Below are 16,066 nucleotides of genomic sequence, written 5' to 3'. Positions count from 1 at the left end.
GAATGCCATAATACATTCACAGCTTGCTTTCATTCATTTTATCCAACACCAGCTCTCCAGTGGGCATGTCTTTGTGACTTGCTGAATTGTTTGGATCAGGTACATTAAAATGGCACAAGTAAATGTTACAAGTTAGCTTGCCCTTTTGCTCAAAGAGAAGCCAAGCGGTATTTAAAACCTTTATTCCTTTTTTGTGTTTATCTTGGTTTGAAACTTGAATTCTGCTGTGGTTTGTGGCTGGTTGGGTTTTTTTGGTTTGTTTTCTTTTTAAGTGTCCAGGTTCAACAAGAGCCTGTCTTCCTTAGCAGTAAGATTCTCACTGGGGCAGTGAAGAATGCTGTGGTGCTGGTAACTGTCAGCACCTGTTTTTTCACTGTTGAGGCCATGCCTTATATGTGATTAGTCTTGCTGTACATTGCTTAGGAGCATACATGTGGCATTTTTTATACTCATAACTAATACTTGAGTAATTTCTCATAATTAAGTGTTACAACAGTGCTTTGATCCAGCAAAGTACATGAGAAGCTGGCAATATTATTCTATAATCAACAACTTTCTTCTAAGTATCTTGCTTATTGTGAATGAGCGTCCCACATCTAAGCAGTGTAGTTGCTTGCATTGATTGCAGTGAGATGTAAGCAATTTGCTTCTTTGCATGAAAATTCATTTAGCATATAAAAATTAAAGGAAGAATCAACTCTTTAATATATTATTCTAATCAAATTGTTTGATTAATTATAATAAGTGTTTTTTCCTCAAAGATTGCCATAATTTCAAAAGTAACTTTAAATGGTTTTATTATTTTAAAACATGTCAACCAACAAATTTTAATTACTTTAATTTGAAAGATCTAAATGGAAGCTCAGGAGAGAAGATAATATAAAATTCACGGGAAAACTAACAGTGTATGAAAATCTTTATCTAAATTATTTTTATAATTATTATAAGGCTGGAAAGTTCCTTTCAGAAGTAGTTTCTCTGTCATTTACTTTGAATGCAACAGTGCCATTCTTCTAATTTCTTGTGTTTTTAGGACGTTCAGGAAGCAAACTTCAAAACCTCCAGTAGCCGGCTTCTTGCTGCTGTTATGTCTGCTCTCTGCCATACTTCAGTAAAACTGACCTCTATCTTTCCGATTGCTTATGATGGAGAGGCATTGCTGCGATCAATGGTCAAACAAGTCAGCACTGAGAATGACTCTGCTCTGGCCCATCGTTTTCCTCTTTTGGTTGCACACATGGAAAAACTTAGTCAGGTCAGGATATATTCTAAAAATTTAACATCTTGTTTTACTTTGCAACAAAAAAATGGTTAAAGTTTTAGCATTGTAAGGATATAGCTGAATTTTTCTGAGTGTTTTCTTTCTAAAAGGCTTGTTTCAGAAACTTATTATTTTATCCAGTTTTCATATTTTGGTCTGAAATACTCTAATCACTTCTTGTTTGGAGAGTATCTGAACATAAGTTATTTATTTTGGAATATTAAATTGGCAGACATAGTTTAGAGTTGTCTTCCATTGCATAGTGTTTTCTGCAACAGTTTCAGTTTTTTCACATGATCACAAGAATTAACATGTGGATACATTCAGTGTTTTGAGGAAGAGTCAACACAGCTTTAGTAATAAAAACTCATGTCTCAAACCAGAGTTTTTAAAGGAGTCAACGATCGGACAAGGGAAGCCCAGTTCATGTAGTTCTATCAAAGGTTATTAAACAGTTTCCTAATCAAGGGCTCTTGAATGCTGTATTTTTGCAGTTCTGTTATCCCAGAATAGATTTACAGGAATGAAAAGGGTAAAGATAATAATCAAAGATATTGGACTACTAAATAGTATTCTTTACTTTAGAACGCTAGAGGGGTAAGATCTTGTGAAATTATCAGTGATAAGTGAAAGGTAAATAAAGGATAATTGTTGAGTCTTTTAATACCAAAAGTTTTGAGCAACAAGAGACCTTAGCCAAAAGGTAAGTTCAAAAAATTTCTGTTCATCATAAAATATGCAGTCAAGCTGTGGAACATATTCCTGTAGGCCATTATTATGCTAAAAGCTTTCACAGACTTAGAAAGCACCTGCATAAATTAATGAAGAAAAAAAAAACCACCAAAAGCTATTAAAGGTAGTATTTCTGTCTTGGGTACAGCTGCCTCTTAACAGTTAAAGATAGAAAGAGTTCTGTGCAGGTATCTGTACAGGTTTGCTTGACCTGATAGTCTTCCCTATCGGTTCACTACTTGGCTATTTTGGGAAGACAAAATGATGAGAGACACAAACCTTTGATTTCCATCAGTAGAGCTGACTTTATTTTTTCCTTATTGGGAATGACTTTCATTATGGATAACTGTTTTGAAACACAGTGGATGTCACTGCTAGATAGAAGATGTAGTAGATGCCTAAGCTTAGGTTTGTTTCACAGTCTTCATTCAGTAAAGTAACAACAGTTTTTATAAGCATCCCACCACTGTTTTTATCGTACCTGTTTTCATGGATGATTCTCTTCACTAACTTCAAAGCCAAAAAGCTTCTGAGTTTCTTTTTAGACAATGATATGAAGAGTTCCATAGGTAGCTAAGTATCTGTTGCATTCTAACGTATGCTTTGTAGATAGTATGGCAAGGACGGCTATAAGAAAATATCTCTCCTGAGAAGGACACCTGAATGTCTTTTGAATGCAATAAACAAAGTCTACACCACCTCATTCTGGAAAATAGAATATTAATCAGTTTTCTGACAAAGGAATACATACTATTATAGCTTTGAGAATTTTTTTTTTGTTACCTTCTAGACATTTCTTATTTTTCACAGATTTTTCAATTACCTAATGCTTATAATATGTGAAAATCAGTGTGGTTTTCTAAAATAAGAACAATGTTATTTGTCATTTTTCTCTTCATAATGCAGAGCGAAGAAAATGTTTCAGGGATGACAAGCTTTCGGGAGGTGCTGGAAAAGATGTTGGTCATTGTTGTTTTACCAGTACGGAACAGCCTTAGAAGAGAAAATGAACTTTTCTCTTCACACCTGGTTTCTAATACTTGTGGGTTGCTTGCTAGTATCGTGAGTGAGCTTACAGCATCGGCATTAGGATCTGAGGTAAAGCTTCTATAAAATCATTACTAGAAGTCTTTCAGGACCAGTATATTATGAATGTGATACAGGCTGTGGCAGGAATTACAGAGATGTGCAGATCTTTCACAGATGCTGGAATTCTGAGTTGTCAGTAGCTTTCAGTTGTTTAACAAATTTGAAAGCATGTATTAACTGTGTTAAGGAAGTACTGTTTATAATTAGCTACTTCCCTCTGCCTACAGAATACTGCAAATTGTTTACAAAATGGCAGTTTTCTTTTGAGTGCTTCTCTTTTTGTGTGCATGTCTCTGCATGTATACACTCAAAATATGTTTGTTCAGTGCTCACTGGAGGCAGTGCCACATACCTGAGCATTGCTGTGCCTCTCACGGTATCATGGGTGCCTCGTGTGTTCTAATACTATCTTCTTTTGATTATGGGTCAGAATTTATGATGCGTATTGTTTATGCATTGTGTCTTCCTCCTTTATATGTAACATACTCCTTATATGTATCTTCCTTTATATACTCAGTATTACTTAATGTATATTGTATTTGTCATATCATTAGACTATTTCCAGTTTATTTGCTTTGTATTCAAAATGGAGAGTGGTACTGAGTTCCACTTCTAAAAATCCAGAGATTCATAATCACGCACAGAATTTCCCTTTAATGAGGCTATAATGTCATTAAATGATGGAAATGTATTTGATTTTATTAAAGGGATGTCACTTACTCTGTGCTATCAGCAGACTTTTTTCACAGAGAGAACCAAGCTTTTGATAACATCTTGATTAAAGATGGTTTTATTATTACGTAAGATCTGTATCTGTTCTCTCTTTATCTTGACTTTAACTAAGGCAGAAATATCTAACTCTTGAAGCACAGTTAAGCTATATTTTGTATTAATTCATCCTGTAAAATACATATTTAAATACTTGAAAAAATTAGGAATCTGATTCCTAATTATTCCAAATTAATTTCCAATTACCAGAAATTATATTTTCTTTTTTTCTTTTTAGCCAATACTGAATGGAAGCCCCAGTAGTGGCATCTTCTGTGTTTTATCAGTTGACTTTTAAAATTTACCCAGTTGAAAATCTGGTAATTTAATTCACTTAACTTTGCTTTATTGAAGTTGTCCAACATTTAGCAGTTAACCTCTCCTGGTGCTTGTATTTAACTTTCTACAGGTTGATGGGCTGAACTCTCTCCATTCTGTCAAATCTACTCCAAACCGATTCACTAAAACAAGTCAGGGAAGAAGCTGGAATACTGGGAATGGATCCCCTGATGCAATATGTTTCTCTGCAGACAAATCTGGTGTAGTTGTAGTAGGATTTTCTGTTTACGGTGGAGGAGGAATTCACGAGTATGAGTTGGAGGTATTAGTTGATGATGTAAGTACTGCATTTGAGAAAGCAATTTGAACAGAAGTAGCCTCAGAGTTTTTCATAATGTGTTTTTCAAAGTAATATTACAATATTCTCATACAATCTAGGCTTCCAATAAAACAGTGCACTGGTAGCAGGGTTTTTTGGTTTGCTTGTGCTGGTGATTTTTGTGGTATTGCAAGCTACATACCACATCCAGTAGGGACCTTATCTTTGTTATTGTCTTGAAGTCTTTCTTTATTACAAATAATACTTGAAGTATAGTGGGCTTTTGACTTCCTGGAGCTAAATGTAAATTATCACCCATTATCTCTCTGCAAACTGTGAAGAAAAATAAGATAGAAAGTTAAAACATTGTAAACCAAAAATTGAAGGAAGGGGTAGCCTGCCAGCATGGCCAGGCTATAGCTACAGATGTTTCTTGTGTTGTGGAAGTAGTCTTTCAGAAGAAGTGTAAAACGGTATTGTGTGTTCTTGTATGAAGAAGAACCTCTGTTCTTTTACACCCAGTTGGTCGCTTTAACCAGCTGTTCTAATATCTTCCAAACAGCAAACATAGGTTCCTTTGGGAAATTAACCTCTCTGCTCAGTAATTTCCTTTTTAGCAGAAAGGCTTCACTGTTTACTCTGAACAGGTTTTTCAGCTTCGTTTCATTTGAAATGCTGTGTGTAACAATTTATGCAAGAAAACATAACTTGCACAATTGTATGAATGTGTCATGTATTTATATTATAAATATATCAAAGTGACTTTTTTCTTTGAATCAGAGTGATCATACTGGAGATTCAACTCATTCTCATAGATGGACATCTCTAGAGTTGGTTAAAGGAACTTACACCACAGATGATTCTCCTAGTGACATAGCTGAAATCAGACTTGACAAAGTTGTGCCACTGAAGGTAAAGTGTGCATCTGTAGGTTTCGTACTACTTCTTTAGATAACAAAAATCAGACTGTTCAACGTAAATTTCTTTTTATATACACATATACAAATTATTCTTGGCACGTTTGCTTTACAAATTTTCAGTTTCACCCTGTAACTGAAAATTACAAATCCTAACAGCAAAAAGAAACTGAGCCTTAATTTTTATAACGGCATGAGATGATTGTAATTGCTTAGTAATTTAGAATATTCTTGAATGTGCAACTTTTTTGTGTGCAGTTTGGTAGCTAATTTTTCTTGGGTACCTGGTCACTCTTCAAGTAATTAGAAGTAATATTTTACTTCAGTTATTGTCCATAGTTTGGGAACACGGAACAGCTTTGGCTTTTGTGAAATGCTGTGTGCTTGGAATGGCTTTCCAGACTCCAGTATTAATGTAAAATAATACCTTTCATAATACCATGAAACCTAACTCTTATATACTTGTTTTATACTGTGTGCTGTTTTTGGCTCTCCTTTTTAAGGAAAATGTGAAATACGCAGTTCGTTTGAGGAATTATGGAAGCCGAACTGCCAACGGAGATGGAGGAATGACTACAGTTCAGTGTCCAGATGGTGTAACATTTACATTTAGTACATGTAGTCTGAGCAGTAATGGCACAAACCAAACGCGAGGACAAATACCACAGATTCTTTATTACAGGTTTGTGTGTTGTTGTGATCGTGGATAAAACCATCATAGTGCTGTTATACCGCGCGTATTTTTGAGAAGTAACAGAAATAAATTTATCTGGAGTGTGTTTGAGGAAAGAGCTTCTTTTAACAGCAACGTTGTGTTCTTCCAGTGTAGTTTCAGACTTAAGTTATTCAGTGAAGACAGTTTTCAGGACACCAGTTGTACTGGTGCCTCTTCCAGTCTTGTTTTAGATTCTCTTTTTTTTTTTGACTTGGCTAATAATTTGATGGTTGACCTCTCTTACAAAGTCCATTGTCTACTGCGTTAAAGCTGTGATATGGGAGACTGGTAAGATGCAATACTTCAACCTCTGTTTTTTTCTATAACCTAAGAGATTTTTGAGAGACTGTCACTGGCATGTTCATCTCTGATGTCGTTCAGTTCCTTCCTCTGTTGCCAGAAGGGATTGCAACATGTAGTGAAGCCAAGTTCTGTTAATATAGGAACTGTCTCCTCTCTTACTGTAGAGTTGAAAGGTATAAAAAGAGAAATTGCAACTGCCTGAAGAAAATCAACTGAAACATCTGACTGTCATGCAGGGGAAGCTTTATTTTGGCCTTTTAGGATGATAGTAGGCGTTCACTTAAGGTAATGCTTTTTCAGAAAGCATTGCTTTCAATTTGAAGGTGTTTACCCTGATATGCGTGAAGACATGATTTTGAAAATGTGGCAGCACCTGAATATATTAATTACTACCATTATCTGTACAGGAAAAAAAAAAGTCATGCCTTTTACTCAAATTTCAATTTTTGTGGTAAAAGGCTGATCAACCATAGATCCAAGGAGTAAGAGTAGCAACGAATAGTAATTTACTTTGATATTTAATTATGTGCAAGATATACCAGCCTAACAGAAGGTGAAGAGAATAAAATAAGTAATGCTACAACAAATAACATGTTTTGGACTAACAATCACAAGAATACGTTGCTCTGAAGAAAGTTTTAAAGGAGCTAAAATACAAAGAAATGAAGTTGCCAGCAAAATTATAGTAACAGTATATCTGAAGATCCAGGATAGTTCTAAACTCTTAAAACATGTGACTGGCTGCACTCAAAGATCCAACTTGTCAGTAATAGCAATAATTGCTTATCAAAGGATGGAATTACAGTGGAACATATCATGATACTTCCAATGATTTAGTCTCCTAGAATCTTGGACATCTGTGTTTAGGGAATTCCTCCAGCATTTGGAGGAATTTTGTTATGTAGCATCATCATTATGAAGCATCATATTATGTAAGAAGGAAGAAAGAAGACAAGGAAAACATTTATTCACACTCCTAGAATTTCTGCTTTTAGATAAGCAAAAAAGGTAATAAAGGAGAAATAACAATTCCTTTGATTTCAGAAAAGCAAAGGACATAAAACTTCAGTAGATGGAAGCTTCAAGGCATTCTAACTTAATAATAAGCTAACATACAGAAAAAAAAAAAACAACACACCAAAGGGCTGTCTTCAGATCAGAGCAGTCTCAGGGTTTTTTTTGTTTCAAGCATGATAAAATCCTAAGAAGCTTTTGAAGGACTGTGATGACACAGCTCAGAACTGTTACAGAATAAATCAAGTTTTCTTCAGAAAATTTGCAGATTGGTGCCTGTAATCACAATGTCTTTTGAAGTTTGCTTGGACAACGGAAAGCTAAATGTTATCTGATGAATGACTATAGTTATGAACTTAGTTAATTTGAGGCTTCCCAGCTCGACACATAATGACTTGAGGTTTTGATTTGTCTATGGTAAAGGAAAAAATGTTCAGTCAGCTATTACACAACAGAGCTTTTAAGATTCACACTCAATTTTGTTTGAAGGATGCTCAAATGCAAATAGAATTGTTGCTTATGCAAATGCCAAGAAAGGCCGTACCAAAAGACATGTGTTAGCGCACTCTTGATTAGGGCAGAAATGCTTTGGAAGGATTTGTTGGAACTGTACCAGTTGGAATTGTACCTGCTGTCAGTCACCAATAAATTCAAATTAAAAAGGCTTGAGGCTGACAGCAAAACTACAATTCTAGGACACATAGACAGGAAAAAAAAAAAACTTTTTTTGTGAGAGTGGTTAATTTTAAGTCGTAGAGAAGGATAGGTATCTTTGTTGTGCACTGAACTGCTCCAAGTAAAGTTTTTGAGCTTTCTGAGGTGCCAGTCCTGGAATCTTAATGTTCTGGAATGATGTTTTGAAAGATCAAATCTTTCTGGACAAACATAAAAAATCCAAAAGAGAATGGGAAATTTTGCTTTACATGTTGACTAAGTGATTTTGGTTGTCTATGCCATGGCTAAATCACTATCTTATTGAGGGCTTGAATTAGTTTATAATTATCATTTGACTGCTTTGAAAAAGCAAATCAAACCAGATCTTTTATATACTTTACTGAAATAGTTTTGTGCATAATGTTTCAGAGAACCTAATTTGACCTACAAAGTGGTTTTCAAAGAAAAAACTATTTGTTAAGGATAAGCCTAAGATTGTATTTCAAAACCATCAGAATAGGGAGGGAGAATCTTTTTTCCCTGTTATGATATGGCAGAAATATCCATTGAAAGAGTCTTACTCGTTTCTGTGATGCATTTAATATTATTCTGGTTTTATCAAGATAGGTGGTTGGTCTTGGAAGAGCATAGTAATTAATACACTTCTGTGGTTTGAAAGGCATCTGGTCAAAAGAAGTATTTCAGAAACATGCTTTTCATATTTCCTGCCAAAGAAAAATAAAATTATTGCAAAGGGCTAACACTGAGGCATTGCCTCCAAAATATCCCCTGTGGTTTCTTTGATTATTTCCTTTATTGCTTTATCATAAATTAATTGTTTTACTTACTCTATGCCAAAAATCAGTCAGTCATGTTATTTTAAAATAATTTTGTATTTACCACCATCCAGGAGTGAGTATGATGGAGATCTGCAATCACAGCTTTTGAACAAAGCTAATGAAGAAGATAAGAATTGCAGCAGGGCTCTTTCTGTTGTGAGCGCTGTTGTACGAGCAGCCAAAGACCTGTTGCACAGGGCTCTTGCTGTAGATGGTAAGGCTTTTGAAAATTGACTTTCAAAATTTACTTTTCAAAACTTCTTTCTTTGATAGCAAGGGATAATAGTAGTGTATCAGTGATACAAAAATTGTGGTATTTCTCTTTTGCTTTCTAAAGAATATTTTTCTAACCTGTCATTTCTATAGGTATCAAACTGTGAGTAGCTTTTGAAGTCAATGAGTTGCACTTAAGAAACATAGGTAGATACCTCATATAAATTAGCTCATCAATTTACCAAGTATCACATTAAAGCTGGTAACATTCTTTATTTCTGAAAGATACACTGTGATGGGTCAGTTCCAAATTTTATTGCATGTTTTACACAGTGGTGGTAATCAGGAAGACTGGTGAATGTAATGCATTTGTAAGCACTAAACATCCATTTTTGAGAAATGTAGACATTTGCCTTAAAACTAAATGGTTCTTCAGCCATTCTAGTCAAAGTGTCTAGAATATTGCATAGTGCTATAGAAATTGATTTGGAGGGCTAGGAGGAGCTTGTTGTGCTAGCTTTTATACCATAGCATTGTGGTTTAGCCCCAGCTGGCAACCAAGCACCACACAGCTGCTCACTCCCCGGGTGGGATGAAGGAGAGAATTGGAAGACCAAAAGTAAGAAAACTCATGGGTTGAGATAACAGTTTAATAATTGAAATAAAATAATAATTTAAGAATTTTAATGAAAAAGAAAACAATGAGAGAGAGAGAAACTAAACCCAGGAAAAACAAGTGACACAACTGTTCAGCCACCCAGCGACTGATGCCCAGCCTGTCCCCAAGCAGTGATTGCTGCCCCCCAGCCAACATTCCCCATTTTATATACCGAGTATGACGTCATATGGTGTGGAATACCCCTTTGGCCAGTTTGGGTCAGCTGTCCTGGCTGTGCCCCCTCCCAGCTTCTTGTGCCCCTGGCAGAGCAGAGGAAGCTGAAAAGTCCTTGGCTGGTCTAAGCATTACCCAGCAACAACTAAAACATCCGTGTGTTATCAACATTCTTATAGTACTAAGTCCAAAACACAGCACTATACCAGCTACTAGGAAGAAAATTAACTCTATCCCAGCCAAAACCAGAACACATGGAAAGTATGAGCACAGTTTCACAAAATGGAAAAGAGTGGAATAAAATTACGCTTTAAGAGGAGCAAATTTTTTTAACAGAGGACTGCATATAATGGCATGTTTCTCTCGGGTGAACTTTGCAGGTTTAGAATTTGATAATGCCTAGATAATGAAAACAATCTGACGTAAAAACTACTGTAGAAACTAGAAGTTTAACCCATAAGAAGCAAACCAGAAAATAAGATGTGTTTTGAACCATGGTATAGTTCTTAATAATACTTGTGTATTTATTATATTGTAATTATCTTTGTTTAGCTGAAGACATTCCAGAACTACTCAGCTCTTCTAGTCTGTTTTCCATGCTGCTTCCCCTCATAATAGCCTACATAGGACCAGTAGCAGCAGCTATTCCCAAGGTATGCTCCTCAATAGAAATTGCTAAAGAAATTTAAGAACGTTACACAAGGAACGGGTTTACTCTGAAAATCAGAACGTGTTGCTTTGTTATGATTTTATGAATTTATGGTTTATATTTGACCACTTGACTCATGAATTTTTCATGAGTCAAGAATTTTAAAAACATGTCATGTTTTCTTAAAATGGCTTTTTTTTTTTTTTTTTTTTTTTACTACTTTAAAGACATTATGAAAAAAATACTTCAAGGAACTAGGGGGAGTGATGACAGGCTTTAACAGTATCCGGATCCTTCTAACTTGTCTCTTCCTCCTTAACTCATTTATTGATAAATATTGGTGGGATTGAATGTTTTTATATTACATAAATCCTATTTTTACAATAAATATCCAAAGCAGTGGTAGCAGCTCATTAAGATTATTTCTATCAATTTTAGAGATGGGAAGATGTCAGCTATAAATGAAAATACTGGTACTTGTCAGAGCTTTTTCCATGTGCCTGGTCTAGAACACTTGAAATCTATTACTAGATTTGCAAATGTCATTAATCCTTAGCTGGTAGATGCTATTGCCTTCTGTTGCTTTTTCATGAACTGTAAGCTCTCTTTAACTTCTCTTTAAAGGGAGAGGAAAGAGGACTGGCCACTTAAAACCTAGTAGATTCATTTAATTTAAAATAGTTTCAAATTTAATTATCTTGTTACTGTGATGAACTGGAATTTAGAACCAAGTGTTTTGCTTTAGAAGTGTTCTTCTCCTTTGAAAATGCCATAAAGATTACAGAGAACACTGCACGCATTAAAATATGTTGGATATTTGAAAAAAAAAATTAATCCTGTTGTACAACAAAGTATAACTGGACTATGACTTCAGTACAGCAGTCGCTTTCTCTCAACTCATGCGTATTATTTGTTAATGTTACAGCTTTTTAGTGTTAGAGAAGGTGTTTTAGTGAAGGTGTCTCACAGTTGTGTAGAGGTTTTTGTTCCGGTTTTGGCAAGTCTCCAAGAGGAGTATTTGAGATTAAAGTAGTGATGCTTTTTCCATCAGGATTGTGTACATGCAGAATTGGAAAATGACTGAATGAATTGTGGTAGCGCTATTCCGAGAATATCTGAAACAACCATTGTAGATAATTGTAAGTTTGAGAGTGTTATTTTCACCCAGTCATAAGTTATTACACTTTATTGCGTGTGGTGTTATGTTACAGGTTGCTGTTGAGGTCTTTGGCCTAGTACAACAGTTGCTTCCGTCTGTGGCTGTTCTGAATCAGAAATATGCCCCTCCAGCTTTTAACCCGAATCAGTCTACAGACAGCACCACCGGAAACCAACCGGAGCAAGGGCTTTCAGCTTGTACTACCTCCAATCATTATGCTGTTGTAGAAAGCGAACATCCCTATAAACCTGCCTGTGTTACGCACTATAAGGTAAGCACCATTTCGAAGTGCGCATGCAGTTTCTTAAAAGCTTTTGACATGTGGGTTTTGCTTCGTTGATGTTTACTATCTGAAAAATTGTTGCCATAGATGATCATTCATATTGTCTAATATAGGAGACAATTTCCTGTATTATTACTCTACTGCTTTTTGGAGAAGCCTCTGTTTGTCCAGGAAGGATAGAGGAAGCTATAGTGGAAGCTAGTGTAGTTTTAACCCCCTAATGCGGGTATCTACTGTAAGTCCCTAAACTTGCTCAGTCTTACATTTTCCTACTGTCATGCATGGTTTCTTTGCTCTAACTGTACAGACTGTACATACAGTATTTATGTATATGTTATCTAACTATATATCAGACTTCCTTACCTAACGCTAAAACAATGCTTCGTAAAAATACCTGTCAATTCTAGTCAAATTAATATGCATTACGGTGTAGTCATCCCTATGGTGGCTACTGCTGGTCTGCCAATTTAAGTTCTTCATTAATTACTTTCACTTGGACCATGATTTGGCATTGCAGAAGTCTCTCAAGTCTTCTTAACTGTGTTAAGTCACTCTGAGTAGGATTCATTCCACCTTACGTGGATTGTTATTGCAGTAAAACTAGATTTTCCTCAGCGTCAGTAGAGAAAAGGTGGGTTTTTTTCAAGCTGAGTAAAAGGCTGAGGCATAAATTACATGCCTGAGAGATAAACACTGTGTTTCAGTTTTTGAAGTAGTGAGTTCTGCAGTTGCATTGATTCCACTACTGTAAATCCGGAGGCAGCAAACTTGGAATCAAGCAAGAGCTGGAGGAGGTCACTAATTATTATACCACTTGCTTGTCCTGTGAGACAGTAAGAATCCACTGCAGAAAATGTAGTCATCATATGGTCGTCTTGAAGCAATGATGCTTATTATTTTTCTAAACGTTTATGGAGCTTATCTGAAGCCTTAGGCTTAGTTTTTACTGCTTTTGAATTTCTGTACCTAAATGCTATCATACTGCAAGCCATATTCACAAGTGATTCAACTGCTGTGTACTTGTCTAGGATTGCACAAAACAGATACTGAATGTATTTGTTGAAGTTTGCATTTAAAAATGTATTTGAGAGTCAAAGCAGCAGTCTGTGGTTGTTTTGTTTAATTGATCCTGTTGCAGAGTTCTTAAAAACAATCACAAAAGGTATCATAAGTGCAAATACTTAATTTGAATGTAAGTTATAATACATGATTATAATCCAGTAAGATGTAGAGCATTTCAGGTATATCTGAATTGCAAATAATAAGCTAGGTTAATATTAATCTAAAGTATATCAAAACAAGTGTACAAAATTACATAATTGAATCACTTTCATAGCCTAACAAGTTAAAACCAAATGGAAATGAAGAATTAAATGTAAAAAAAAAAAAAAAATTAAAACAAAACAAAACAAAAAACCCCCAACCCTTGAAATTTGCACATAATTGGACTGTTGTTTTGTTTTAGGTGACTTTTCCTGAATGTGTCAGGTGGATAACAATAGAGTTTGACACTCAGTGTGGTACTGCTCAATCAGAGGATGTTCTTCGTTTACTAATTCCTGTCAGAATTGCACAGAGTCTGGGATTTGGACCAAAGCATGCTTCTGTTCATGAAAACCTTAATTCATGGATAGAACTGAAAAAATTCTCTGGATCTTCAGGATGGCCTACCATGGTTTTAGTATTGCCAGGTAATGAATAGATACTGCAATATTTTCTAGTAATGTGAATTATTGAAATAATGCAAGAAAGTTAGATTACCCCCCGTCCCCCTCCCCCCCCCGCCAAATTATTTTCAAAAACAAAGTTGAGAAAGTATCTTCATCCAAACTGGCAAGTGTTCATTATGAGCTATTGGTTCTACATCAGTTGATTATGTTTATATTCGGTTACTTGTCTGAAACGTTGATCCCAGTGTTATTCATTGTTTTACTTTACATGTTACATATGAAGCGTCAGTTTCATATATATTCACATAGAAGAAACATACAAAAAAAGGAAGAAATACTAAAATTTTGGTTTTGTTTATTTTACGTATCCTTTTACTTCTTCCTATAAGGAAATGAAGCGCTCTTTTCTCTGGAGACTGCGTCAGACTATGTGAAGGATGAAAAGGCTTGTTTTTATGGTTTCAAATGTTATGCAATTGGATATGAATTTAGTCCAGGATCTGATGAGGTAAGGAAGAAGGGAAATGGCTATAATTGCTGCACCTATTAATTCTCTCCTATAAGGCCAGTGGTTTTGGTAAAAATAATTGTATTTCCACTTCTGACTAAATAACACTAGCAAAATATTCTAAAATTGATTTTATATATGTATTTAACATTTTTTGTTACAGACATTATTTGTTTAGAATTCTTTAATTTGAATATTACTGGGATGGCTTTTTGTTTGGTTTGGTTTTTTAATAATTGTGACAGTCTGCAAATACATAGCATGATTTTATCTAGTATGTCAATGGGATATAAAATTTCCTAAAAATTTGTATTTTACTGTCAGTGCCAATTATGGGATGCCAGACTTTCATTATTTTTCCAGTATTCAGTCATAACAGAACTCTCAGACTCCCTTGAAAAGCTGTTCTCATTTAGGCTACCTGAGATTTTGCACAGTTTGTCACTTCATCATGCCTTTAAGGACATGTGTCGTTTCCACTGCTGTTTCTTTGTTTCAAAGGGAAGATAAATTTTTTTCATGTCCTTGGACCAGTGCTTTATTTTGGTGAATTTTAAGAGATTACTGAAAATAGTTATTATGCTTTATAATAATTCCAGAAAATAGCCCTTCCCTTATCTAGGGAGTCTTTGGGCCTATTGCTTCATGTGAACTTCACAAGGTCTGCATCTTGCTTACGCTACAACCCTCACAGAAGATTTACCTCATCTTATTCCTGGATTCAGCTAAAGCTAGATTATGTCTTCAGGCTTTCAAAATGTGAGATAACGTATCAGATAATAAAACATACGATAAGATTATTTGCTATGATGGTCTCATTGGCTTGCAGCAAATCAGATTGATAAATCCTACAGCTAATATAACTAGTCTATAATTTTTGCTTAAGCAGAAAAAAAGATGCAGATTTGTATACTTCATTAATTTTTTGAAAGCATTTACAAACAAAGCTGTTGGCAGTTTTTTAACACTCAGTGCTAAAACGTGCTAGTAGCCAATATGTTAACTATATCATCTAAAGAAGTGTTACAAGTAATTGTTTTCAAACACACCTTTTTATAGCCCAAACACTCTCAATTTAAAGTTCTATAAATAGAAAAGCAAGTTTTACAGTATTTAAGCTACTTGCATGTCAGGAGTAAAGCCCCCATAAGTAACTTAAATTAAGTCATTGGACACACAATGCAAGTTTCTCATTCTTTTGGAAACTTTGCGATGACAATTTTCTGAAGTGTTACCACTGGTAGAAAAAGAAGTGTATGTTCTGGTAACCATTGTATTTTCTCTAGCTTAAAGGAACAAAGTATCAGTAAGACCTAATTCAAGTCAGTGGGATTAATTTTTGCATATCTGATTCTGATTCTCCTTCTGAAGGGCAAGCTTCTGGTGCCATCACCTAACTATAGTATATTGAATGGCAGTCATTGTTAGGGAATTCTCTGCAAAAACTGAAAGACATCATTGAGTGTGAGCAAATGCATCAAGGAATTGGGTATAGTTGAACTACTAAATTTTGTTTAACCCTAGGATTTTTGCAGAAATTACAGGTTTATGCTTTGATGAATGAAAAGGAAGGGTTTTGTTGGTCATTATTAAATCTACAAAATACAAGTAAAAACTGCCTTCTGCATAAAGGATATTCACACAGCAGGGAACTGTCTGGTGGGTTGTTCCACATTTCACATCTTTACTTGCTTGCTATTTCAGAACCTACTGTTTTGTGTCCTAAAGATGCAGTTTATCAAGGGTTTAGTTTAAAATGCATTTTGGAGATTTTTCCGGTCTGTTTGGGAGTCTTGGAGAATACAAAGTCTAGGGTTACTGATTGTGAAGGCTTTTTCCAAAATAAGGATTTTCTACATACT

The 16,066-nt window shown here is 35.1% G+C and overlaps 1 protein-coding gene across 1 annotated transcript in view; it reads left to right on the top strand.

Moving 5' to 3' along the window:
- The window catches only part of MYCBP2 (MYC binding protein 2), a 174,864-nt gene that overhangs the window by 74,124 nt on the left and 84,674 nt on the right, over positions 1-16,066 (top strand). The window contains exons 32-42 of the mRNA XM_035895202.1: positions 1-99; positions 1,034-1,255; positions 2,900-3,091; positions 4,260-4,466; positions 5,229-5,360; positions 5,869-6,047; positions 8,962-9,104; positions 10,488-10,588; positions 11,796-12,014; positions 13,492-13,717; positions 14,086-14,204. Coding sequence (XP_035751095.1) covers positions 1-99; positions 1,034-1,255; positions 2,900-3,091; positions 4,260-4,466; positions 5,229-5,360; positions 5,869-6,047; positions 8,962-9,104; positions 10,488-10,588; positions 11,796-12,014; positions 13,492-13,717; positions 14,086-14,204 — 1,839 coding nt within the window. The remainder of the gene's footprint in view (positions 100-1,033; positions 1,256-2,899; positions 3,092-4,259; positions 4,467-5,228; positions 5,361-5,868; positions 6,048-8,961; positions 9,105-10,487; positions 10,589-11,795; positions 12,015-13,491; positions 13,718-14,085; positions 14,205-16,066) is intronic.

Source organism: Egretta garzetta, unplaced genomic scaffold (genome assembly GCF_000687185.1).
Source record: "Egretta garzetta isolate BGI_Z169 unplaced genomic scaffold, ASM68718v1 scaffold335, whole genome shotgun sequence".
NCBI classification, from domain to species: Eukaryota; Metazoa; Chordata; class Aves; order Pelecaniformes; family Ardeidae; genus Egretta; species Egretta garzetta.
This window is presented reverse-complemented; position numbering and strand designations above follow the sequence as displayed.